At 60.9% G+C, this 26,563-nt stretch overlaps 3 protein-coding genes across 3 annotated transcripts; 2 read left to right on the top strand and 1 right to left on the bottom strand.

Annotated features, from left to right (window-relative positions):
• Positions 1 to 1,649: 1,649 nt before the first annotated feature.
• Positions 1,650 to 2,674, bottom strand: ISG15 (ISG15 ubiquitin-like modifier). Its single transcript, XM_012657493.1, has 2 exons — positions 2,624 to 2,674; positions 1,650 to 2,188 (listed from the first exon to the last, which is right to left on the bottom strand). The coding sequence occupies exons 1-2, from the start codon at positions 2,624 to 2,626 to the stop codon at positions 1,667 to 1,669; spliced, it is 525 nt and encodes a 174-aa protein (XP_012512947.1). The 5' UTR covers positions 2,627 to 2,674; the 3' UTR covers positions 1,650 to 1,666.
• Positions 2,675 to 12,813: 10,139 nt separating this feature from the next.
• On the top strand, positions 12,814 to 16,131 carry HES4 (hes family bHLH transcription factor 4). The gene is made up of 4 exons (XM_012657486.1): positions 12,814 to 13,106; positions 13,189 to 13,284; positions 13,373 to 13,460; positions 13,550 to 16,131. Exons 1-4 carry the CDS (start codon positions 12,816 to 12,818, stop codon positions 13,942 to 13,944), a joined length of 870 nt encoding a protein of 289 aa, XP_012512940.1. The 5' UTR covers positions 12,814 to 12,815; the 3' UTR covers positions 13,945 to 16,131.
• A 6,643-nt stretch (positions 16,132 to 22,774) lies between these two features.
• Positions 22,775 to 26,543, top strand: PERM1 (PPARGC1 and ESRR induced regulator, muscle 1). The gene is made up of 4 exons (XM_012657473.1): positions 22,775 to 23,393; positions 23,442 to 24,800; positions 26,158 to 26,283; positions 26,434 to 26,543. The coding sequence occupies exons 1-4, from the start codon at positions 22,775 to 22,777 to the stop codon at positions 26,541 to 26,543; spliced, it is 2,214 nt and encodes a 737-aa protein (XP_012512927.1).
• The last annotated feature ends 20 nt before the right edge of the window (positions 26,544 to 26,563 follow it).

The raw sequence follows: 26,563 nt of genomic DNA, 5'->3' as shown, positions 1-26,563 counted from the left end.
GGGGCGGGGGCGGGACGGCCCGGGGGCGCACCCCCGCCTGCGCGCAGGGTCCCCCCGGAAATGCGGCTGGAGCCGGGTTAATGCATAATCTGGAGGCGACGTGACGGGACTTCCAAAGGGCCGGGGCGGCGCGGGAGCCGGCGGCGGGGGTCGCTGCCGCGAGGAGGGGCCGCCATACCTGCCGGCCTCCCGGGGCCCTGCAGGCAGGCTGCGCCTCCCGGGAGGAACGCAGCCCCCGTCGCCCGGACCGGGGTCGGGGCCGCCTCGGGACCCGCAGCCGGGGCCGGTGCGCGGCGATTGGTCGGGACGGGCCCCGGGACGAGGGCGCCCCCTGCAGCCGCGCGGCCGGGAGCTTGGCCCCGCCCTGCCCCCGCCCGGCCTGGCGGGGACTGCAGTGGGGGGGGTTCAGATCGGAGCCCGGCGCAGTCGAAGATGGAGGGGGCGGGAGAGGAGAACCCTCGGTGCCCTTGGAAGTGAGCCTGCGGTGCCCCTCCCCCAGCCAGCTGCAGGTCTGTGAGCCAGGAGGAACAAGGGGGGGCCGCAGAAACCGGTCCAGGGGAGCCCCCGCCCCGCTCTGGCACTGGGGCTTCAGGGAGGGGCGGCGGCACCGATGGTCGGTGCTCACACCTGCCAAGCTGCAGCTGACCACGGGGTCTGCACACAGTGGTCTCGGACACAGCAGACCTGGGGGGCCCTGGCCCAGATATGGACCCCCACAGACCAGAATGGGGGCTTCTGGGTCTCCAACCAAATCCTCCGGCGTGGCAGGAAAGCAGAGATCTGAGTGCCCCCAGGGTCACCATCTTTGGGCCCAAGAGGTGCAGACCCTGCTGTGCCCCTTCTCTGGTTCCTCTGAGACTCATTTGGTAACTTGGTTTAGGGGGAAAAGTCGGAGAAGGAAGCATGTGGTGAGGAAGGGGGTGTAGCTTGTACCAATTAGGGGCTCTGGATCGGGGACAAGCTGTTTCTGTGGACAGTGTGAGTCCCAATCCAGGTGCCCCCTCACCTGCTGGCTGTGGGGTCTCCATTAAGGGGAGCCCTGAAGGGGGTGTGCTTGGTGGCCCCATGGTGATGTGCATGGCCAGGACTGTCCCTACCCTTCCCTAGACCCACACGGGCAGGACAGAGCAGGCTGGTAGGTCCTAGAGGGCCAAGAGGCCCTCAGCTCCCCGTTGGGGTGGACAAGCCCCCCTCACAGCCCACCAGGCAGGCCCTGAGGACTCACCCTCCCCAGTTCCAGGGGCGTCGGGGAGGTCCAATCCATTGGGAGCCAAACCTGTGGCCTTGGGGACCTGACCAGGCCTGCCCCTCCCGAAGCTGTCACTGATCCAGTGGGGGTGGGCAGTTGGGCAGGGCTCCCACCCTCCCTGTCAGGGTGGGCTCCAGCAAGTGTGTCTATTTTCCTTTCTCTAGAATTTGGTTTCCTGCAGGGTGTGCCGACATGTCTTACTTTGGTTACAGAGGGGGAACGTCCCTCTTTTGACCCCACGAGGCTCCAGCTGCGAAACTCTTGTCCCTTAACTTGGCAACACAGGCCTGGGCACCACAGGCTCTCTCACCCGACCCCCCAACTCCATCAGCAGGGGTGCAGACTGGGGGTCAGACGGATGGGGTGCTGAGGGGTGAGGGCAGACACAGAGGCAGGCATGGCTCTTCGCAGCTGCATTTATTTCCAGCACTTGGTCCTGGTCAGGCCCCGGGGGGGGGACCTGCTCTGCCCACCCCCTCGTAGGCGCAGGTGCATGAACACCGTGCACTGAGGTGTGAGGCTGTACTCCCCCAGCAGGAGGTTGTCCTCCATGGGCTTCCCCTGAAAGCTCAGCCAGAACTGGTCGTCCGGCACGTTCTCCTGCAGGCACACCTGCTGCTTGAGGCTGGCCACCGTCTGCGTCAGCCGGACCTCGTAGGTTCTGCAGCGGCTCTTGTCATTCCTCACCAGGATGTTCAGGGGCTCGTCGCAGCTCTGCACCACGAGCAGGACTGTGCTGCCGGGGCCCAGGCCCTGGCCGACAAGGGGGCCCTTGTCCTGCAGCTCCATGCCGCCTGGGTGGATGAACAGGCGCTGCTGGAAGGCGTGCACGCTGATCTTCTGGGTGATCTGCTGCTTCAGTTCTGACAGCAGAGCAGAGTCGTTCAGGGACACCTGGAGCTCCTGGCCCCCCAGCATCTTCACCTTCAGGTCCCAGCCCTGCAGGCATTACACAGGCTCAGAGACAGTGGCACCAGTGTAGGGTCACTATGTGCAAGGCATCGGCCGCAGGGCAAGCTCCTGTGCCCAGGGACCATGCTTCCTCCTGTCTGTCCTCTCCATCCATCAGGAGAGGGACCCCAGGTACAGGAGGCACAGAAGGGGCCATTTCTAGAAGAAAAGCCAGCCTCCCACAGCAGTCCTGCTGCCTCTCTTCACCTGCTACGCTGCCCCTCTGTGCCCTACCCCAGGGGATCTCAAGGCCAGCCTTCCCGGACCCAGCCTGCCTTCAGGAGACTGCCCCTCATCACACTTAGAGCCTGGGCAAGCTCTGAGCTTTTCTGCTCTCCCTGCACCCTGGGAGACCCCACGGCTTTGGGGGAGGAAAGTTGACTGGAATAGAGCCCACCCGCCCCTGCCTGTCAAATCACTTACCATGCTGTGTGCTGTGGTGTTTGGTCCTCCACTGGCACCTCTCAGCCTCCAGCCGCTCCTGTGCGGGCTCAGCTCAGCCGTGTTATAAACCCAAGTCTGAGCACACGTCAGGGGGCGTGTCCCGAGAGCCTGCACCAATGGCCCGATCCAGCTTCAGTTTCAGTTTCCTTTTCTCCAGGTGTCCCCCAGAGTGAAGAAACAAAACACAATGACAACGATAGGGAAACTCGGAGGGGGAGCCCAGGGTCTCAGGGGGGCGGTCAGGGACAGGGACACAGGACAGCGTCCTCTGCCCTACTCCATTCCCCAGAAATCCCCTAAATATCTAGCGCTTCAGGTTCTTTACAAGATGCACAAAAGACATAACAACCCAAACGAATGATTGGAAACTTTCATTTTCCATTTCCCAATTTGCAAAATTAGTAAACTTGGAAAACATTGCCATGGTTAATCCAGAAACAAAATGGTGACAATTCAGATTACCCGGAGATAACCTCCATTGGGTGAGGACAGTATTAGTTCAGATTATTTTTAATTTTTTTTGTGCAAAAATGAACTCGTGGACCCTGTCAAGAAAGTTGGTAGGGCGCGGTGGCTCACGCCTATGATCCGAGCACTCCGGGAGGCGGAGGCAGGAGGATCGCCTGAGCTCAGGAGTTGAGACCAGCCTGATTAACATCGAGACCCCCGTCCCTACTAAAAATAGAAAAATTAGCCAGGTGTGGTGGTGGCGCCTGTGATCCCAGCTACTTGGGAGGCTGAGGCAGGAGGATCCCTTGAGCCCAGGAGTTGGAGGCTGCAGTGAGCTACGACCACGACACTGCACTCTACCTCAGGCAGCAGATCGAGACCCTGTCTCAAAAAAACATTTTTTTTAATTTAAAAAAATAAAAAACAAAACTGAAAAAAACCTGATACTACTTTCACCATTTTGTAACCTGCTTAATTCATGTGAGAGAGTCCCAGAAACATCTCCCTATGTCAATGAAGACATTTGTGCAAGTTGTTTTAATGGCTGCGTCTGTCCCCATGGAATGATTCATTACAGTAGAGTGTAATGTAGTTAACCAATCTCACAGTGTTGAATATTTAGGTTGTTCCCACATTTTTTTTTTTTTTGAGACTGAGTCTCGCTCAGTTGCCCGGGCTAGAGTGCTGTAGTGTCAGCCTAGCTCACAGCAACCTCAGACTCCTGGGCTCAAGCGGTCCTCCTGCCTCAGCCTCCCAAGTAGCTGGGACTACAGGCATGCGCCACCATGCCCAGCTAATTTTTATATATATATATATTTTTTTAGTTGTCAGGCTGGTCTTGAACTCCTGACCTTGAGTGATCCACCCGCCTTGGCTGGTCTTGAACTCCTGACCTTGAGTGATCCACCCGCCTTGGCCTCCCAGAGTGCTAGGATTACAGGTGTGAGCCACCGCGCCCGGCCTCTCCTGAGTTCTTCATGCTGGCATATTGTCCTGGAAGGCTCATTTTCTTTTCTTGTTTTTATTTTTTTAGGCAAGCACGAAAATGAGGTCTGTTGAGGAGAGAAAGATAGGATTATAGGGCAAGCACAAGAAACAGGTTTACGGAGCGTGGTACATACGCCGCAGATGGTGACCAGACCCATTGTTGCAGCAAAGTGAGAGCCAAAGGAAGGGCTCAAAGAGAGCTTCTTTTCTTGTTTTTAGAGACAGGGTCTCGCTCTGTTGCCCAGGCTAGAGTGCAGTGGCATCATCACAGCTCACTGCAGCCTTGAACTCCCTGGCTCAAGCGATCCTCCTACCTCAGCGTCCCGAGTATCGGGGACTACCGGCGCCACCACACAGCAGCTACTTTTGTATTTCTCGTGGAGACGAAGCCTCTGCTGCCCAGGCTAGAGTGCAGTGGGGTCATCGTAGCTCACTGCTATGCTGCCCAGGCTGGTCTGGAACTCCTGGCCTCCAGCAGTCCTCCCACCTCGGCCGGTGGAGTCCCACTGCGCCTGACCTGCATCTTCTTTTAGTTACTTCATCCCATCTCCGCCGGTTGTTGTCCTGCTTTCAGTAGGACCAACTCAATGGAGAGCGTGAAGGAAGCCCACAGAACCAGGAACCACGTGTCTTTGTCCCCTAAGGCTGCTGGGACAAAGTGCTACAAAGTCAACAGAAAGTACTTTTCTTACAGTTCTGTGGCCGGACATACAAATCCAGGTGGACTAAATGACCAGGATTGTCAGGTTGGCTTAAAAAAATTTTGGGGGAGGCTTTATGTGGCTTCCAGAGGGCAAGAAACATCTGAAACATCAAGACACAGGAAATTTGAAAGTAGAAAAATAGAAAGAAACATACCACACAAATAGTAAGTAAAAGGAAGCAGGTATGGCCAGACGAACAATTTCATTAACATACTAGCAAAGGAATCTTGGAGGCAAAGTATTATTAGAGATACAGAAGGTCACAACAGTAAAAGGTTGAGGTCGCTAGTAAAATAATTTTAAACTTGAATGCGCTTAATAACTTAGCTACACAATATATAAGTTCCAGTTACAAAGCTTAATATTCTATTTATGAATGTAGTAAATTATAATAGCCACTTACAAAGGGACCTTGGTTAATGTTCATTCCCATTTGCAAACTAACTTAAGCTTCCTTAGACCTTTTAAAACACCATCCATAATGTAGAATAGACTTGGTTCTATTTTTAAGCCCTTCAGCTACCTGGCAACAGAGCAACAGCAACACAAAACCTTGTTAAGAACAGTCACCCAGGCTCACCTGTAAGCCCTGGTCCAGGTGCCAGCACCTCCCTCCCAGGCTCCCATGGACACATCCTGGGGGTCCTGCTCCCATGCTGACCCCACACCTGATCCTGACCCAGCGGCCGCAGGGAGTCATGCAAAACCTTCCTTCCCATGGGTTCCCTCAGCCCCCAGCGCAGCAGGCAGGGCATGGCCTTGCCTCAGCAAGGTGAGCTGGGCCGTGTCCCACTCCCCGATCTCCTCTCTTGCCCTCACCCCTGCCCCGTCCCCAAGCACTTGGCTCCAACCCTGGGCCTCCTCACTCTGCCCGGGGCACATGGGCCACTCTCACCCTTGCACCTCTCCTCTGAGTTACCCCACGTTGCTCACCTGTCCTTGCAGTGGTCCTTCCTCCTCACCAGAACGCTCACTGCTGCACCTGCCCAGCGACCGTGCAGAGGACACTTGTGTGAATGAGTGAATCCTCGTACATTTAATGAAATTGAATGTAAAAAGGTGCTAGATCTTAAGTTCTCAAACATTCTGATTTCTTAATAAATTCAATAACGTCCTCCTATCTTTCTGCTTAAAAATCATTAACCTAAATATCTTACTGAATGTGCATTTGAATTTAGAATCTCAAGGCTAATCTGATAAAATGTTCCAAAGTGGAAAAACTATGAGTCTGATCTTTTTAAACAACTTTAATTAGATACAATTGACGCATAACAAACTGCATCTGTTTAATGTGCTCTTCAATGAGTTCTGACCTACGCGGTGCCTGGGAAACCACTAACGCTGCACTTCATCATCTCCCCACCGAATTCGAACCCTGTAGGATCACACCAAAGTCTCTCCTGTTAAAGGGTCCTGCCTTCCGAGCAGCTGGAGTGACTCCCAGGTGGGTGGTCCATCAGGGCCCCAGGCCTGGGCCGGGGGCAGGACTTGCTTACACCGTGACAGGAACCCGAACCCCTCCGTGATCGGCGATGGTGTCCAGGGACCCAGCCTCCACATGACAGCAGTGGGTCTGCCGGCCTAGGCTGACTCTCTGCTCCTGTCCAGTCTGGATCCTTTTCCCTCAGGGCAGCCACAACTCCAGAAGCCACCGTCCTGGATGACGCTGGCCTTTGGCCACAGCTCGAAGGTCACCTGGTGGCAGGGCTGGGCCTCTGCCACGTCCCCCTGGACAGGATGGGCAGGGCCTGTCTATGGGCCTCCCAACAACGCTGGGGCGCAGGTGCACCCCGGCTCTCTGAGAAGGCCACACGGAGCCTGCGACTCACCCTGTGGGTGTGGCCAGGCAGTGTGTCATCAGAGGCCCTGAGTTTCCTGAGAAACACCTGTTGTTGAAGTCTAAGGTGATGTAAGCACCTCAAGGCAGACCCTCCCTTCCACACCTCCTAAGGAGACTCTCCCCTGCCCCGCCACCCGGGACCAGGAAGGCCCAGTGGTCAGCACCCTGGCAGGGGCCAGCCCTACAGCCCTGGACCCACCTCCACCCCCCCAACACCTGGCAGGCACTTCCCTTCCAGTGGCAGCTCCTGTGAAGGGCTTTCTGGGAGAGCAGGACCCGGGACAAGGTGGAGGGGGAACGGGAAGCCTCTGCCCCCACAGAATGCAGCAGGCCCAGTGGGCCCCTCAGAACCACCCGGTGTCTGGGGGCTTGTCCCTTGGGGGAGACATGCAGGTCTGCAGGTTAGAAGCCAGCTCTTTGCTGCATTAGGGAGGTGGAAGCAGGCCAAGACCAGAGAGGGCTGCTGTTCTGTTCTGGGGAAGGGGCTTGTGGAGGGGTGGGGGCTGGGCATGAGGCGCCAGACAAGAGGGACCTTCTCAGTTCAAATCCACAGGGAAGGGAGGGATGGAGCGGCCCTGCAGCCAGACACTCTGAGCTGGACGCCAGACCCCACCTGGCCACCTGCAGGGCTCTGTGCTGGGGCCGTGCACACCCAACAGCCCAGTGCAGTCTGGACCCTTTCCCATCCTAACCTGGCTGTTAGGTCGACCCACAGCCCGTCTGCTGAATTCAGACCCATGGGAAGCCCAGGGCCAGCTGTGCTAGGGGCACCGCTGGGGGCAGCTGAGGCTTGGGCTGTGGCCAAACCAGGCTCCCTAATGTCCCTGCCACCGAAGACACTCTTGCCCCTGCCTTCCCAGCCCCCCACAAGCAGGCCTCTTGCTCAGACACAGACCCAGGACAGGTCTCAGAGGACACAGAAGGGAAACCCCCGTATGCAGGTCAGGCAGTCCTGCCCCCTGCTGGACTGCGTGGGGCTGGGGTGGGGCTGGGGCACGGCTTTCTACCCAACCCTAACCCTAACCCCAGGACTCAGCTGGTGGCCTCCGATGGATTCCTGCCTCACCTGGAGCCGGGCACGGCAAAGCCCCACAGCTGGCACGGCGGAGGGAAGCCCCACAGCTGTCGAGCTTCCCTGGGGCCAGGGGTCCTGCACCTAGGCCTGGGGATTAAAGGGGGAGGAGGCTCCGGTTGGGGTGAGGCCTCCACCGCTGGGCCGAGGGAAGGAGCCAGGCTCCAGAGCTGAGGACCATCTCAAACTTGGAAATCAGGACCGGAGCCTCCTGTCCTCGAAGGTCCCTTGGAGAGAGGGGCCTTTGCTGATGTCCTGTTTGCCACCGAGATGTCCAGCTCTGCAGCTGCAAGTTAACGTGTGGTGTGACGCCAGCAGATGCGCGGCTTTCCGTCCTGGGGACACACATCTCGCCACTCGGAGCAGCGTCCGCGGGTTTCGCACCTGACTCCATCTCATGTCTGCACGCCCGCCCCCTCGGTGCCCACGGGCTTTGTCCTCAAGGGCTCCCACGCCTGCTGCCGTCCTTGTCTGTGAGCAGCGCACGCCCTCACTCTGGGCGAAAGCCGCGTCCTGACCACAGACCTTAGAGAGTCCACCCCCGCTGCCCAGACGTCAGGGGCTTCTGTCACCACCCGGATTTCCATTGCCCGGACGTGGGGGACACGCTCTCTGTCATTCATTCACTTACTGGGTTGTTGTGTCGTATGAAGGCACAGTCTGCACCAGGAGATGCTGCAGGACCACACTCCAGTGCCGTGGACAGATGTGAGGTCCGCAGGCACAGGAGGCAGGTGCTGCCAGGGGTGCACACGAAGAAGAAAACCGGAGCAGGAAAGGAGGATGTGAAGTCCTGAGGTGGGGGGGGGGTAGGAGAAGGGACAGACACACTGAGCAGTTTCGAGTACAGACCAGGGCAGGGAAGAGTGGCCCCAGGCAGGACGCTGGTGGCACAGATGAGAGAGCCGCTGCCTCAGCCACCGCTGGGTCTGCCAAAGGTGCATCCTGGCACCTAACGGGTGCGTTCTAGAGAGAGGGGTGGTGCCTCCCCGGCCACGTGCAGCTGCAGGTCGTCACAGGAGGGGGTGGCGGCTGGCATGGTTGGCATGGCCTCAGCGTTCTATGGCCCCTTCCCTGGAACTCTGTGGGCCTGCGGCCTGGCTTGGCCGACAGAATGTGGTGGAAGTTTCACCATGCGAGTTCCAGACTCAGGCCGCAAAAGCCCCTGAGCTTCCCCTTCACCCTCCCGGAACGTTGGCCAGGCCTCAGGAGGGAGCCGGTCTAGTCTGGGCAGGGCCCAGGCCACGCGGCAGACTGCAAGGCCGCCCAACAACGGCAGCCCCGTGTGCGCAGCTCGGCGCCATCCCAGGTGGTGCCAACTGTCCTAGAGCAGTGTCTGGAGCAGCCTGGCGCTCCCTGTCCCTGTCAGGGTCCTGGGTCTCTCTCCTGCATCCTGGCCTCCGTCACTTTACGATTCCAGCAAACACCTACGAACAGCTCAGCGCCCAACTCCACGCTCCAGGAGAGAAACCCATGATGGCCCTAGCCCTGGTCGCTTGACAACTTTGATCCCAGCTGCCGAAGCCCTTGGCAGGGGCAGAGGGAACAGACAGAGACGGAGGAGGGCGCTTGGGGGTGGGGCAGATTACAGGTCTCTGACATTCTGGAGCCTGAACCAGAGGAGCTCCCTGCCGGGCAGGGTGTGAAGGAGTCACCAGCTCTGGTCAGAGGTGGGAAGGGGAGTGTGCAGCCGCACTAGCAGGCCCTCAGGGACCTTGGCTGAGTGTCGGGGTGTAGACTACAGTCCAGTCACGGTGACCAGATATGAGGAGCCCCCACGCCAAGGCTGGAGCCCCAGTTTGGCCTGTTTTTGCCCCAGAGGCTCCCCGCAGACACGTGGATGCCGCAGCCGCCCACCGCTCTGTAGCCAACGACGGGCCCTGGAGATACCCCTGGGGCCCCCAGGGCTCGGCCCACTCAGGTCAGCAGGGTAGCTGGCCTTGGGTGGGTCCCAAGAAGCACGTGGTCAGACGGGAGGGAAGGGCAAGGAAGCCGCTGAGGCTGTGCAAGTGCTGGAGAGGGGAGGGACTCAGGAGGACGGAGTGGCAGGGATGGAAGGTCCGCTGTCCCTGCGTCCAGGGCCCATCTACACTATTCCAGTACTAATGCAGCACCGCAGACGACCCGAAACATGTGCTCATCAGCCATCATGTATTGGAACAGGGCGTGTGGGGGCTCTGCTCAGCCATGCCTGGGACCTCGGCCAGGAAGCTGGGAAGGGAGGTGCCTTGCCCTGCTCACGTGTGAGGAAGCCAAGGCTGACTGTCAGCAGGGACTTCGGAGGGGCTGTTGGCTGCTGTACAGAGGCCTCTGCACGGGGTCTCTTCCTGGGGCCCATTTGGGCTTCATCACCAAATGGCAGCTGGGTTCCAAGAGCAGGTGTCCCAAGACAACCAGATGGACATGCGTGGCCTCTTCAAACCCTAGTCTCAGAGATGACGTCTTGCCAACTGCTCTGTTCTTACTGGAGGCTGTCACAGAGTCTCACTGAGGACACACGGCGTGGGGGCGGGGAGACAAGAAAGATGTGGCCACCTTTTGGAAATGCCATCTGCCACACCAGGGCATCAGGAGTTTTCCCTGCTGTAGCCCAGGATCCTCCCTCCCCAGTCAGAGCAAGGGAACCCCAAGGACCCCCAGGTTTCCAGAGATCTAGGCTGGATTTGAGAGGCGAGGAGGGACAGTCAGAAGGATGGGGCAGAGACCCTGGGAGACACAGCCATACAGACGGGGGTGCAGCCCAGGGACAAGGACACGAGATGCTGGGGAGAACAGAGGAAGCCCGGCGTTCCCTGGACTGGAAAGAGCTCCTTGCTGGGGTTGGGGCTGGGGGGCTAGGACAGGGGCCCTGAGACCCTGGGGCGGGATTCCTGGGGTGGGACTTCCCTTTCTTTCTGGCAGGAGGAGGGGCACTCAGGCAGGGCATGTGGCACAGAGAGTGAGTACAGGCAGCTCCTCTCTGCCTCAGTCTGCTGGGTGTCCAGCCCAGACGCCTGCCTGCTTCTGGAGGCAGCAGGGCGGTAGCTGAGCGCGCCGGCGCCCACTGGGCACGGTCAGCCAGCTCTAGAGGTAGGATCTCATTTATCTTCCCAATGACCCTGGGATAAATGAAAAGATAACTCAGCTCGCAGGTGAGAAAATGGGGACAAGGAGGATAAGTGAGCCCACCTGAGCTGCTCAGGCCCCTCCTTCATCTTGAACCTTTGCCTGTCTCTCTGCGGGAGGCTGGGGGAGGCCCAGAGCCGCAGACCCCCTTCCAAGGCCGGGCACTGGGGGCTGGGGCGGCGCAGGCTGGCCACGCCCCTGGGGAGACCCCCCAGCAGGAGGGGGAGGCGACCTTGGCCAGTGGGGGCTCTCGCGGGTTCCCAGCCTGGCGCAGCCCGCAGCCAGAGGAAGGGCGGGGGCGGGCGGTCCAGGCACCCTCCTCGACCGCAGGTCTGAGCCGCGCTGCCCCAGCGCCCAGGCCGGAGCAGAGGTCGGGGCAGGCGAGCAGGGTCCCGGCGGCGCTGCCAGGGCTTCCGGTGCTCGCGGGTTCCTGTCCGCGAACTTTCGTCGACCTTCCCGGCCTGGCGGCTTTGTGAGGTCCCCCGCTCTGCACGTGCTTCTGGGGCCAGAGAGGGACGAGGGCAGCCTCGCCTTGGAGAGGGACAGTCTTGCCTTGCGCCGGTCCGGAGGCGCGCACCCCAGTGTAGACGGCGTGGGGTGGGGGCATCGGGACGCCGCGGAGGGATCGGATCTGCACAGGGACCATGGGGGGCTCCCGGTGGGGCCCGGACTTCACTTAGGCCCAACCTAGGCTTGGCCTCCGAGAGGAGAGGGGAGGCTTCGGGCCAGGGACCCAGGGAGCGGGTGTTGGGTAGGGCTGACCTCCAGCCGGCGGCGGCACACGTTTACTCCCCTGCTCAGAAGGGTCCCCCCAAGACTCCCCAGTCCCCTCCGGGCCAGAAGCCCCCGTCCCTGGTCTCTCGTCTCAGCGGCCCTTTCCCAGCCTGGGGATGCCACGCCCTCCCGCCAGGGCGGCAGAGCTGCCTTCCGTTGAAGGCCGCCCCCCGGAAGCCGTCGGGACCAGGTGGAGAGATTTTCCCCGCCCCGGCAACCTGCCCAGCTCTCCCCTACAACGGCGCGATTGCTGGGTTGGTTTGCCGTGGGGCCTCCGCGGGCCGGAGGAGTCCGGGACGGTCGCAGCCCGGGGCGCGGCCCGGCCACGGCGGCCTCGGTGGGGGGCGCACGACGCCGCCGGCCACGCAGGCCCTGAGTCCCGAAAGGGCTTGCACGGGCCGCGGCGTAATTCAAAATGAAAGCAACAGCAAACGTGGAGGTAATCCTCGCCCTGCTTTTCCCAGACAGGATTTAACAATTGTGCCTTATTTTTCGTGACCCCTTTGCGGATGCTTCGCCCGCTAGTGGGTAATCACTGGCCCGGTGACATCGTCCCAGGCGGCTAGAGTCGTCACCCCGCGACGTCACCCCGGTGACGTCGCCACCTCCCCAGCGTCATCCTGTCGTACTGTTCCACCACGTGCCCCGCCCGCCTCGCGACCTGGCCGCGACTTCTCTCCGGCCTCGCGGCTGGCGTTGGCTCGTCCGTCCCGCGATGCTTCCGCCACAGCCACTGGGCCGAGGGTGCGCCAGGCGCCGCGCGGCACACCCGTCCGGTCAAACCCGACACGCGCAGAGGCCTCGGGCCCGCGCTGGGCCTGTGTGCCGACGCCCGCTGAGTCCTCCGGGCGCCTGACCCGGTGCCCCTGGAGAAATTTCCGTTCAGATTTCCTGCGCCGCCCGCCGTGAGCCCCCTCCCTGACCCACTCCTGCCCCAGCTTGGCGGAGAGGGAGCCTCCGGTGCTCAGCTCCCGGGGTCCGCGGGCCCCCAGCTTCCCCTCCTGGCGCGCTGCCTAGAACGCTCTGCAGGGGAAGGGCGCGGAGACTTCCCTCGCCCTCGCCCCAGCCATGCCAGAGGCGGGCGCGGGTGGGGAGCCCGCGCTCGCAGTGTCGCCTGCCTGGGCCGCAGAACGGAGCCGGCGCGTGAGTGACAGCTGGCGGGGCCCGCGGCCCTGCGCGGGGTTGGGGCGGTGAGGGAGGAGCGCGGCCGCCTATTGGCTGGCGCGAGTGTGGGAAAGAATGCGGAGCCGGGTTCACACACCCGGCGGCGGCGCGGCTTTAAATAGCCAGGAGGCGGGCGCTGCGCGCGGGCCTGGAGCCGGAGACCCGCCAGGGGGGCGAGAACCGCTGCTGCCCGCCGCTGCTCGCCGCTGCTGGGGCCTCGGCGGCTGCGCCTGGCACCGGGAGGCGCGGGGGCGCACCATGCCTGCAGACACTCCGGGGAAGTCGAGCGCCTCGCCGCTGGCAGGAGCGCCGGCCAGCACCAGCCAGATCCCAGACAAGCCCCGGAGTGCGGCTGAGCACCGCAAGGTGGGGTCCTGGCCGGGCGGGGGGACAGGGGTGGGCGCTGGGGACAGAGGAACGTGGGACTCAGCCACTGCCTGGCCCGCAGTCCTCCAAGCCGGTCATGGAGAAGCGGCGCCGAGCGCGCATTAATGAGAGCCTCGCTCAGCTCAAGACCCTCATTCTGGACGCCCTCAGAAAAGAAGTAAGTCGGGGGCGGAGAGGGACGGAAGGCCTGAGACCTGGAGTCTGGGCACAGGTGAGCTGCAACCTACCGCCCCGTCCCTGCCCAGAGCTCCCGCCATTCGAAGCTGGAGAAGGCGGACATCCTGGAGATGACAGTGAGACATTTGCAGAACCTGCGTCGCGTGCACGTGACAGGTGAGGCGCAGGTGGCAGCGGCCGGAGGCGGGAGGCAAGCAGCACCACCGTCCCTGGCACCGACAGCTTGTTCCGTTTCGCTCCCGCAGCCGCGCTCAGCGCCGACCCCGCGGTCCTGGGCAAGTACCGCGCCGGCTTCAACGAGTGTCTGGCCGAGGTGAGCCGCTTCCTGGCCGGCTGCGAGGGCGTCCCGGCCGACGTGCGCTCTCGCCTGCTTGGCCACCTGGCGGCCTGCCTGCGCCAGCTGGGGCCCTCCCGCCGCCCGGCCTCTCTGCCCCCCGCGGCCCCCGCCGTGGAGGCTGGGGCGCCCGAGGTCTACGCAGGCCGCGCGCTGCTGCCCGCGCTGGACTGCCCCTTCCCCCTGCTGCGCCCCGGGGCCGCTTTCGCGCCGCAGCTCCCGCCAGGTCTGACCCGGGCGCTCCCCGCCGACCCCAGGGCGGGGCCGCAGGGCCAGGGCGGGCCCTGGAGACCGTGGCTGAGGTGAGGCTGCGGCCTTCAGACTGCAGCGGAGGCCGCGCCCAGTTCTAGGCCCCGGCCTTTGCCGAGACTGTGCCAGAGAACACTCTTTCTAGAGGCTGTGTCAAGAGTTTGTGTTTTTTTCTGTCTCTGTGAAGCTATGATTTGGTAGCTGGCAGCCCAGGCCCACTGCGGTCCTGCCGCCCTGGGTCCACCAGCTCTGGGCTGCCCACCCCTCCACCTGGCCGTCAGAGGCCCCGGTCTGCCCTGGGCTGCACAGGAGCCAGCAACGTGCCTGGAGCTGGGGGTGTGAGGGGTCCCCCAGGAGGCTCAGACACCAGGTTTTCCGGAATGTATCCCAGCATTGGAAGGCAGGCGCACAGCATCACTGGCAAGGGGCCTGGATTCGCTCTAGGGAGTCAGGGTCTTGCTGTATAAGCTCCCCTCCCTGGAAAGGGAGGTTCCTCCCAGGGGGTATAGACTAAGGGTTCCTCCCTCACACAAATCCTGAGCACCTGCTGTTGGGCGTGATGGAGGATACCAGGCAGCGCTGGACGTGCACCCTGAGCAACCTCTGTAGTCGCTATCCTGCTGTCCTAGCCCCTGGAGGCGCTGGGGGGCTGCGCTCCAGGTCCCATGAGGGGCTGGTCCAAGGCACAGGAGCCCAGACTGGAGCGTCTCATCCTGAGCCCCCGCTCGAGGCAGCACCAAGATCCACTTGCCAACTTCGGCTGATTTCATCGGACATTTGCCCACAGCCTGCCTGGCTGGGGTCCATGGGGAGGCCAGTGAGTCATCCGTCCACAGGCTGGTCCATCCCCTCCTCCAAGGCTCCCGGACACACCTGAGTGTCATTCACCTGAGTGTGGTTCACCTGGGCCTCCCAGACACAACCGTGCATACCTGGCAGGAACCTCCAAGTCCCCACCAAGCCAGTCACCCCCAGCTCTGCCTTGCACACCTCCTGGGCATCCAAGGGCTGGTTCAGTGAGCCTAGATGGGTGGGGGGAGCCACGTGGGCCAAACCCTGCACCCTTGGATATATGCTCATTGGCCCTGGGCCCAGGGGAGCCTCAGAGTAGCCCTTCCCCCTTCGGAGTTGGGGCACCGCCTCCTGCTCCGTGAGGCGGAAGGGTGTTGATGTTGTTCAGGCTGGGTCAGGCTGTGGCCTCCTCGGCAGGGGGGCTGGAGAGGGTCTCCATGGGGGCAATGGGAAGCTCAACCTGGTGGAGGGAGCTGCCCAGGGAAGGCCTCAGTGCAGAAGGCGGGAGGGGGGCCTGGGTGCTTTGGGAAGTGAAGCTGGGTGTGTGGGTAGAGCTGGCCCCACATGTCCTACAGGGAGAGGAGGGACCCCCACCTGTATGGCCCAGGGGAGGTAGATCATCCTATTCCTCCTCCCCCACAAGAGGGCAGCCACCTCCGATGACCATGCCCCAGAGACCTTAATCTCCGCCCCCCCCCATTGCTAAAAGGGATCTTTGCAGCCAGGGCCCCGCTTAGCTCTCCTTTGGGGACCTCTCAGGCTCTGGGACCACACCCATCAGACAAGCTGCGCAGGCTATCCCTTGTTCTCAGCCTACCCCCTGCAATTCTCTATTTTCCACACAACTCTGGGATCATCCAACCCCACTGCAGGCTGGTGTTGTGTTGTCTGGACCAGCCAGATGGGCCACACCTGTGTCCCTCGTCTCTGGCCTCAGCACCTGCCTGAAACAGCGAATCTCAATCCGTACTGATCTAATGGGTTAGAATTAGGGAGGCCGCAGGAAGCATAGCCTAGGCTGAGGCTGGGCCTCCAGAGCGTGGGCCTGGGCTGGGAGGGCAGCTGGGTCTCAGGAACAGCTGAGCCCCCCACAAGCCTCCCCCACACCCAGCCAGGATGCCTGCTGGAACCTGCTTCCTGGGGCCCCAAGTGTGGGGTGCTCCCTTCTCACAGCAGGGTGCTAGGGTCCTAACCCTAACCTCCCACAGAATTCCTGCCCTGACCCTGGCCTCAGTTGGAAGTCCCTAGGGAGATGGGCTCTGGGACAGTCCCCTGTCCCTCCCCCAGCCCCCAGCTGTTTTTATATTGGCTTTTGTCTTGCAGAGGTTGCCTGCTGAATAGTGGGTGGTACCCCTTCCTCTGGAGGAGTGGGTGTGGCTGGCAAATGCCAATCACTCTCCCCAGTTCATCTGCCACTGCCTCCTTCCAGCCCAGTGCTTGGCCTCCACCAAGGCCAATAAATGTTTGCTGAAATGTTATGCCTTCTGAGGTGTCTGAGTCTGTCTGCTTGGGGCCAAGGCTCAGGACTGAACAGTGACAGCTGATCATAATATTTGAAAACTGAGGAAAGACTCACTCCCTGGGAAGCTAGAGATGGGGGTGGGGCCAGGGCTGCCCAAGCCCAGGCTTGTGCTAGGGGAGGCCCAGCTCACCTACCAGGCCCCTGGGCTCACTGGGCCCCTCACCACACACACACACCCTGGCCCCAGGCCGTCTCCTCTCCTGTTCTCTCTCCCCGCCTCCTGAAGCCCCGGAGGCTGTTCGCACCTTCAGATGCACCCAGGGGCAAGGAACTGAGGCCCTGGGGTTGACAGCCTCCCAGGAGGCCCCCATGGCCCGCTCAGTGCACCAGGATTGCCGGTAGGATCAGTAGCTTCCTGCGGAGGTGATGGGCGTCACCTTGAGTCAGGCCACACATCCATTCCCCTGCCATGTCTCCTTCATCGTTTGCTCTGGGGGAAGCCAGCTGTCTTTGCCCATGGAAAGTGAGTTTAGAAGTGGATCCTTCCTAGCACTTTGGGACCCTCCCCAGATGGACACAGGGACCCTCCCCAGATGGACACAGGAACTCTTCCAAGACAGACACAGGGACCCTCCCCAGATGGACACAGGAACTCTTCCAAGACAGACACAGGGACCCTCCCCAGATGGACAGAGGGACTGTCTTCAGGTTGGCATGTGGCTGTGCCGTGGGGCCTATGGATCTTGGTCTTCTTCAAACAACCCCCAGTGAACTCATCCTGAGCCTCAAATCTGAGCTCCTGCCCCAGTCTAGCTGGACAGCTTCTTCCTGGGTGGGGAGACTGACTGCATCCAGCCCGAGGCCCAGAACGCTGAGGTCCATCTGGACCACCCCTGCCTGGAGCTCTGACCCTGCACAGTGAGAGGAGATGGTGGCTGGGTGGGGCATGTCCTGCCTTGGGCTCCAGAGCACATCACAAGCCCCAGAAAACATGCGACATTATCAGCCACTGATGTAAAGGGGAGCAGGTGGTGTGCAGGTGTCCTCGTGTGCACGTGCTCCTGCCTGCACATACGGGAAGCGCTGTGTGCGGGCGTGTGTGCCTGTCCGCATTCGTGAGCCATGTCTTCCACGGGCATGTGTGCACACAAGTGCCTGCGAGACATGCATAGTGTCAGCCCTGGAGCCCATGTGCACATGGCTTTGTATTTACAGTTAACTGAGTTTCAACAAGGGTGTCAAGAGAATTCAATGGGGGAGAGAATAATCTTCAGCAAACAATGCTAGGGTACCTAACTATCCATGTGCAAACGAGCAAAGTTGGACCTCTTACTCACATCATACACAAAAATTAACTCAAAGTGGATGGTAGACATAAATGTAAGAGCTAAAGCTATAAAATTCTTAGAAGAAAATATAACAGTAAATCTTCCTGGTCTTGGGTTGTGAAAGACCTTGGACAAAGCCTTCTTAGATATGACGCTGCTGTGGTTTGCACGTGCCCCTTAAAGTTTGTGTGTTGGAAACTTGGTCCCCAATGCTAAGGTGTTGGGAGGTGGGACCCTCAAAAGGTGTTTAGGTTATGAGGGCTCTGCCCGCATCAATAGGTTCATGCCATTATTGTGGGAGTGAATTCCTTATAAATGGAGGTCCAGCCACCTCGTGCTGCTCTCTCTCTTGCCTTCCCTTTGTCCTTCCACCACGGAATGACACAGCAAGAAGACCCTCAACAGATGCCGGCACCTTGATCTTGGACTTTCTGGCCTCCAGAACTGTGAAAAGTAAATTTCTATTTGCAATAAATACCCAGGGTCAGGTATTCTGTTATAGTAGCACGAAATTGAGTAAGTCAGATGCCAAAAGCTAAGTGACAAAAGAAAAAGTAGATAAATTGGATTTCCTCAAGATTAAAAACTTTTTGTGTTTCAAATAGCATTATCAAAAAAGTGAAAAGACATCATATAGAATGGGAGAAAATATTGGCAAAATATATATTGACAAGGAACTTGTATCAAGACTATATAAAGAACGCTTTCAACTCAATAGTAAAAAGACAAATAGCCCAACTATTAATAAAAAATGAGTAAAAAATCTGAATAGGTATTTTTTCAGAGAAGATACAAATGGCCAATAAGCACAAGAAAAGATGCTCAACATGATTAGCCAATAGGGAAATTAAAATCAAAACTACAGCCAGGCCCTGTGTCTCACGCCTGTGATCCTAGCACTCTGGGAGGCCAAGGCGGGAGGATGACTTGAGCCCGGGAGTTTGAGGTCGCAATGAGCTGTGATGATGCCACTGCACTCCAGCTGGGAGACAGAGTGAGACCCTGTCTCAAAAAAGCAAAACAAAACCCACAACAACTATGACATATGCATAGGTATGGATGAATATTACAACAATTACACTATAACAGAAGACAGACATACTGTACTCTTTTTTTCTTTTCTTTTTTGTTTTTTAGCTATAGCTGCTGGAATGGGAAGACACACTGTACCCTTTTGTATGGCACAAACGAGTACGTACTGTGACTCCTTTTATGCAACATTCTAGACAATGTGACCTACTCTGTCGTGGCAGAAAGCAGACCAGTGGTCTCCTCCTCAGGGAGACAAGAGGGAAGAATTGCCAAAGGGCCCTTGGAAACTCCGGGGGTGATGGAGATGTTTCTCAGGTGTATGCATACGTCAAAACCTGGAAAATTGTACACTTTAAATATTTGAAGTTTATTGTGTGTTAATCACACCTCAATAAGGCTATTAAAAAATAAGAAGAAAAACCCCGTATCTGTGTAAAGCATTTAAGAGTGTACTGGCACGTAATACTTGCTCATTGAAAATTAGTTCTCATTCCTGAGAGCTGACTGTTTCAAAGTCAAGGGCTTGAAAAGGGCTACGTGACTTCAGGAAAGGGGCCTAGCAATCGCTCAGGTAGCACCCCTCGCGCCTTTTCTGGCCAGCGGGAATGGGGCAGGGCCCGGGACCCCACTCCGCCGGCCAAGGTGGGGATCGCGGCGGCGGGGTCCGGTCCGCATCGCCCTGTAGGCGTCCGGTGGAGTCCTGCTGCCCTCTGGTGGCCGCTGGGGGCACAGCAGGCCGAGACCCGGCTCTGTGTCCTCCCAGGGAATCCTCCTGAGCCCGCCATCCTTCCACCCGCCCACTCGTGCCCACTGCACCGGTACCAACCTCCGCCGAGAATTAATCCTTCACCGTAGGGGTGGGTCACTAATGCGGCACGTTATTCCTTCCTGGGCTGAGAGTGCTGCCACGTGATGCTCGATAGAGCCCTCCCTGGTTTCCTCCGCCCACGCAGACATCCCCTGGCCACCCCCACCAGGAAGGTTGGTGCTTGGGATGGGAGCGGAGGAAAGTGCCTCCCTCTGAAGCCTCAAGTCAATTCCAGTGGCAGTTTGTCTTTAAAAGCCTCACAGTAAGATGGACCACCTCCCGCCACGGGCTCCCTGCCCCACAGCCTTGGGCCAGCCTCCCTGCCTCCCCTCGGACCTGGCCAGGGAAGTGTCTGGAAGCCGCATCACCCCCTGCCCCAAGTCCCAGAGCCTTCTCATGGCACGGGAGTCCAGGTGGGGCTCGGCCACCGTGCCCCTGCGGACAAGTGCTTGGACCCGAAGGTGACACGGCCCTGTCTCTGTAGGATGTGGTACTGTTCTGACCCGGTGTCCACATGGAAGCAAAGAGGGGCTGCGTGACCCCACCTCCCGCCACCCATGAAAACGAATATCGGGTGTGAAAGGTGAGACAGTGAAGTTTTCTAAAAATGCAAGAATATTTTCATGGTGTCTTCATGATTTGGGGACAGGCAAAGAGTTTTTTAAAAGGATAGAAAAAGGCTTGTGCTAACCATAAACGAAATTGTTGCTAAACCGTATTATGTTAAAATTGAAATCTTCTTTTCATCAAAAACACCGCTGAGAGAGTGAAAAGTGGAGGCAGAGAGGGAGAGTGTGCTCCTTGCACGCTCGGTGAAGCACTCTTGTCCAGGACGTACAACAACCCAGACAGCTGACAAATCTGTGCAGCTCTGACAAGTCAGCCCGGACGAGGACAGTGGCAGCCACTGAAGACAGATATCTGCACAGGAGGCAGCCGGCGGCTGATAACCAATCACTAAGGAGATGCGAACTGAAACCACGACGCAACGCCACCGTGGGGCACGATGCCCACAGATGCCCTGTGCAGGAAACCCCTCGTCCTGCGATCGGGGCGCGCGCCGGCACAGCAGCCTGGGAGAACTGCCGGCCCCGACGTCCCAGCACGCTCACAGCGGCGCTGACCCAGCCTCCGTCCTCAGGGAGACAGACGCAGCCCCACTCGACAGCCTGGGCAGTGAAGGTGCCGGAGCCCTCGGGGCAGCCCGTATGCAGGGCGCGAAGCGAGGTGAGAGGGAGCTCGGGAAGACAGGTCAGCAGGTGGGTCCCGTCTGCGGAGGTCCAGCCGCGCCAGTCTCCAGTCTCGCCTGGGCAGCCCCTGGGGTCAGGGAGGGGACTTACTGGGGCACTGACGGTGCGCCTCCTGCAAGCCGGAGCCCTCGCTCCTCCCAGGCGACGCTGCCACCCCTCACAGCGCTGGCCCCAAATCTTGTGTCCAGACCGTAAGCCTTGTGGTCCACGGCCCCCTCCTCAGAGGCCCCCTTTTTCTTTCTCGGAATGTGTTGCTGCAGAGATGAGCTTAGTTACCAGTTCAATTAGATGTTGTCTGACTCCGCCCACCCTGTCCTTTTGTCCCCAGCTCAGGACCTGCTTGGGGAGGGGCACCATAGGCCCCAAGGCAGGACAGCCGGGGTGTGGGGCAGGACCACCCCCTGCAGCTGGAGCAGAGGTACCAGCAGGACCTCTGGGGCTCACCTCTGCCCCCTACTGGCTGTGTGGCCATGTCCGAGTCACTCGGCCTCTCTGTGCCCCCTCTCAGCATGCATGAGTTGATGGAGAAGTGCTCGAGGGGGCCTGGCACAGAGGCTGCCACCCTCCAGGCTCCTCCTGAGACCGGCCCACCTGGGCAGCAGCACCAGACGCCCTTCCTGGAGGGAGGCAGCCTCTGTGCGCCCATCTTGGGTGCTGTCCACAGCCCAAGGTCAGGAGAGATGCTGGCAGAAAGTGAACCCACTGTTTTCCCCTGAACCTTCCAACCCTCTCCCAGGGCCCGGGGTCCGTGCTCATTTGGGGGCTCTCCACCAACAGCCTGCAGTGCCTACCGCTGGAAGGCTCAGCCACGGTGCTGGGGGCTCACGTGAGCCCCTGGGGGTCAGGCCAGGGAGGTGCCAGCCTGTCCAGGGTGCTGTGCCATCTCCAACGTGGGGCCGGACATTCCAGAGGCTGCGGGTGGGGTGGGTCTGAGGTTTCTTGGGGGGAGAAGGAGGCAGAGGGGCCTTCAGCTTGGGAACGGGAGGCGTGCAGTGCTGATTGCGGGTCAGCATGCTCTGGCCCGTGTCTGACCCAACCTTGGCCTGGCCCTGTGCTGGGAAGACATCCCTTGTGGTGCTGGATCAAATGCCATCTATTTGTGGCCTGGAGCCTGTCGGCGGGCACGAGTCACATGTGACTTGCAGGGTATTTTTGGCAGTGGGGGTGGAGCCCGGTGGGGAGCCCGGCACCATGCCGCCCTGGACGGGCAGCTCAGACACCCAGCTGGCTGCCAGATCCCAGGTAGGACACGGGCAGGGGCTGAGCCCTGACCTAAGGGGTCCCCATGGTGGACAGCCCCACAGAGATGTCTGGAGGGCTGAGAGGAGGGCGAACGTCAGGACGTAGCCGTGGTGCCCTGGGCTCAAGTCTTCTCTGTCTCAGGACTGTCGCAGCCAGAGGGACCGTCCACCCCGGGTCCAGAGGTAGCTGACTGGAGGCCGAAGGGCAGCCCCTTAAGGGAGTAGACCCTGAGGCTGGCCAGGGTCACCTTGGTTCCCTGAGACAGAGCAGAAGAAGAAGGCTCAGCCGCTGGGCATGCCTGGGGGGTGCAGACCCTGAGGGTGGCGCCGAGGTGCTGCTGGGGTCAGAAGGCTCCTTGCTCTGTGACCTCCAGCCCCAGTCTCCCTGCTGACCTCTAAGCCAGCTCTGGCCAGCACCAGCGTGACCTTGGTGCGCTCAGAGGAATCCTGACGACGGGCCGGTCCAGCTGAGAGGGCTGGTCACCTGCCGGACATCACAGCCCCCTGCAGCCAGCTGCCACCAGGGCATGCGGGGCCAGGCCAGGGCTGACCACCCCAGGGAACCGACCCCAGTGGGAGGTCCCGGCAATGGGCTTTGCTGCATAGAGTCGGCCGTGGCACCGGCAGCTTCAGAGGAAGGTCGAGGAGGCGAGGCCACCGAGAGAGACGGAGCGAACCAACTGGAACATGGTGGCTGGTGGCCTTCTCTAATACGGAGCCACGCTCGGTTTTACTGATGTGACAAGTTGTCGTGACAGAGTTATCATCTGGGGTCAGCTTGGAAATAGAGAAGGTGTGATTGGGATTTTCTAACTCCCTCTGGACCTGTTCTCTTCCCTTCAGGGGCGATGTCATGCTGGCATGGGGGGTGCCCCTGGGCCGGGCTGGGCAGTGACGGCCGGTGCGGGCCGGCGCCTGGGGCCTGGATCTGCGGCCATGCTGCCCGGCCCCTGCAGCGTCCCCGCTGACCCGACATGGAAAACTTCCAGTACAGCGTGCAGCTGAGCGACCAAGACTGGGCTGAGTTCTCGGCTACCACGGAAGAGTGTGGCCTCCTGCAGGCTGGCCTAGCCTCCGGGGACGAGCTCTTGTCCAGTGACATTGACCAAGGGGACAGCAGCGGCCCCCTCGGGCTCCTGCCCCTCCCTACTGGGCAGCCGGCCTGCGAGGAGGAGGAGGACGCAGCCACCGGGGAGGCGGTCAGCAGGTCGCGGTGCGAGCTCGTCTTGGCCGTGGGGGCTGCTGAGCAGACACCCGGCACGTCCGCACGGCCAGGACCTTGGCCGTCTCTCAGCTCCGGTGCCAACCCTCCTGGCTCAGCCCTCCTGGGGCCAGTGTCTTCCAGAGACGACATGCACAGGCTCCTGCAGGGCCCTGCCCCTAGCGCCCCCGGGGACCCCCCACTGAGTCCCGGGTCCCCTGGCCACAGCACCACCCCACAGGGGCCCCCCAACAGCCCCAGAAGCCTGCCTCGGAGCCCCAGCCGAAAGAAGAGGCGAGCCGTGGGCGCCAAGGCGGGCGGGAGCCCGGGAACCCCAGGGCCTGCCCCTGCCCGGCTGGGCTCCCCGCCGCTCACGGCCCGGCCTGAGGAGGGCCTTGGCCCAGCTGGGCCCAGGAGGAAGGGTCCCGAGGCAGGGGCAGCAACGCTGGCAGCCGGGGCCAGGCAGGACGAGCTGGGGCCAGACTCTGCAGGAGCTCCCGGGCCTGGCTCAAGTGCCCCTGCGCTGGTCGCCAGACGAGGGCCAGGTTTGGACCTGTCTACACCTATCTCTACAACTGAGCAAGGTACAGAGCAAATGGGAATGACCCCTAGAGCCGAGATACACCCAGTGTCCACATCTGCCAAGGAGGCTCATCCAGATGTCGCAATGGCTAAGCCAGATGTGGCTGTGTCTACACCTGCCTCTGAGCCTCCACCCGACACGGCTCCGTCTACACCGTCTTCTGAACCTCCACCTGACACGGCTCTGTCTACACCCGCCTGCGAGTCCAGACTGGATGTAGATCTGTCTACAGTAGGCCCAGGGGTCGAGCCAGAAGTGGCTGCATCGACATGTGCCTCAGCGGCTGTCCTGTGTGCAGCTCTGCCTCACTCTGTCTCGAGGGTCGAGTCGGATGTGGGTGTGTCCACACCTGCTCCCCACGCTAATGCTGCTGCCCTGTCCTGCTCCACTGCCCCCCAGCCCGGGCCTGGTGTGGTGGAGACAGAGGTTGTGTCTCCAGGGGGTCCCCCAGCGAAGCCCAGTGAGGAGCCCTTAGCAGGGGTCCCTGGACACCCCTCGGGGGAGCACCACGGGGGCTCCGTCCAAGCCCCCAGGAAGAAGAAAGTCCGATTCTCCATGGCCTTGCCCAGCCCCGGGGAGCCAGGATCAGGGGGGGCCTCGGAGCACCCATCGCCAGCCACAGCCCGACCCTCAGCCCCCAGGATGGCGCCTGGGGGCCACGGAGGGCCCAGGGCCTGGGACACTATGGCCGTCGGGCCCCGGCCCCCCAAGCCTCGCATCCTTAAGCACCTGCCCCCCCCAGCCCCCTCTGCCTTGGGGACACTGGGTCCCAGGAGCTGCTTTGCCATGACCCTCCCAGAGGCCTATGAGTTCTTTTTCTGCGACACCATCGAGGAAGAGGAGGAAGATCCTGAGGAGGTGGCAGCGGGCAGCCAGGTTCCGGCCGAAGCCCAGTGGCCAGACATGTGCGAGTTCTTCTTCCGGGATTGCCAAGCCCAGAGGCCGAGGCCCCGGCGGTCCTGCTCCCCAGCCCCATCCCCAAGGGAGCCTGTGCCGGCCCCTCCGCCTGGAGACCCCGTGCCCATGTCCATCCCCGAGGCCTACGAACACTTCTTCGGGGAAGACAGGTTTGGGGGCGAGTTGGGGCCAGCCACCCTGCTCCAGCTCCAGGCCTCAGAGACCCCCGGGTCGGTCTCCCTGGGAGCGGGGCCCAGGGCCCCACCCACTCCCGGCCCCACCCGAGGAGAGCGGCTCGCCCTGGCGGTCAGGCGGGCAGGTGCGTGTGCGTGGGTCCCGCGGCCCGTCTAGGTCCTGGGAACACTCTGTCCAAGGAGCTCGGCCAAGAGGGCCGATGGGGAGGGGCAGGCCAGACCCTGGGTCGTCAGCCTCAGGTGGGGGACTCGGGGACCAGCTGGGAGGGAAGGACTAGCCCAGGCATCTGGGGACACAGTCCAGACAGGGCAGCCCAGGCCAGGCGCTGGCCCTGCACTCAGGCCCAGATGGCAGCAGCGCCCTCCCCTGGCCCCGGGGGACAGGTGCCCCACCCAGGCCTTGCCACCTTCTGGGTCGGACCCTCGATGAGATGACATCTCACATCCCCTCTGCAAGATGTTTCACAGAGCAGGAGGGAGAGGACTCCAGAGGCAATTTGCCCAAACCGGCCTGACTCAACCATGTCACAGGCTGCCCTGTGTCTCAGGGCAGAGATATCGTGGGGAAGAGGTGACTCACACAGACACGTCTGGGCAGATGATTCTCAGGGCAGACACGACCAGGACAGACATGACCGGGGCAGACGTGTCCCAGGACAGACGTGACCAGGACACACGTGACCAGGGCAGACATGACCAGGGCAGACATGTCCCAGGACAGATGTGACCAGGGCAGACGTGACCAGGGCAACGTGTCCCAGGACAGATGTGACCAGGGCAGATGTGACCAGGCAGACGTGTCCCAGGGAAGACATGACCAAGGCAGACGTGTCCCAGGGAAGACATGACCAGGGCAGATGTGACCAGGGCAGACGTGTCCCAGGACAGATGTGACCAGGGCAGATGTGACCAGGCAGACGTGTCCCAGGACAGACGTGACCAAGGCAGACGTGTCCCAGGACAGACGTGACCAGGGCAGATGTGACCAGGGCAGACGTGTCCCAGGACAGATGTGACCAGGGCAGATGTGACCAGGCAGATGTGTCCCAGGGAAGACATGACCAGGGCAAACGTGACCAGGCAGATGTGTCCCAGGACACACGTGACTAGGGCAGACCTGACCAGGACAGACGTGTCCCAGGACGGACATGACCAGGGCAGACGTGACTAGGGCAGACGTGTCCCAGGACAGATGTGACCAGGGCAGATATGACCAGGGCAGACGTGACCAGGCAGACGTGACCAGGACAGACGTGTCCCAGGACGGATGTGACCAGGGCAGATGTGACCAGGCAGACGTGTCCCAGGGAAGACATGACCAGGACACACGTGACCAGGGACGTGACCAGGGCAGACGTGACCAGGGCAGACGTGTCCCAGGACAGATGTGACCAGGGCAGACACGTCTGGGACAGGTGATTCTTGGGACAGCCGCATCTCACAGAGGAGCAGCTGCAACTGAGGGACGCTTCTCTTTCCTAGGGGAGCTCCGGGGTCCCCTCACCCCGTTTACCTTCAGCCAGAACGACATGTGCCTGGTGTTTGTAGCCTTTGCCACCTGGGCTGTGAGAACATCAGATCTGCATTCCCCAGACGCCTGGAAAACAGGTTTGGGGGCGCTGGGGGACGGGGGTGCCAGGGCCTGGAGATCAGATGAGAGCAGCGGGTCCAGGGCTGGCAGGCGGAGGGTGCGTGGGGGGACCCAGACGGTGCTGGCAGGCCGGAGCTGGCCCTCAGGAGACCCTGTGCTTCTTGCAGTCTTGCTGGCCAACATTGGCACCATCTCCGCCATCCGCCACTTCCGCCGGCAGGTGAGGCGAGGGCGCCGCAGCCCCAGCCCCAGCCCCAGCCGCAGCCCCAGCTCCTAGGATCCCGGCGGCCCAAGAAG

The sequence above is a fragment of the Propithecus coquereli genome, unplaced genomic scaffold (genome assembly GCF_000956105.1).
Source record: "Propithecus coquereli isolate 6110/MARCELLA unplaced genomic scaffold, Pcoq_1.0 Scaffold544, whole genome shotgun sequence".
Taxonomy (NCBI): domain Eukaryota; kingdom Metazoa; phylum Chordata; class Mammalia; order Primates; family Indriidae; genus Propithecus; species Propithecus coquereli.
The sequence above is the reverse complement of the archived record's forward strand: the minus strand, read 5'-3'. Positions and strand labels throughout refer to the sequence as shown.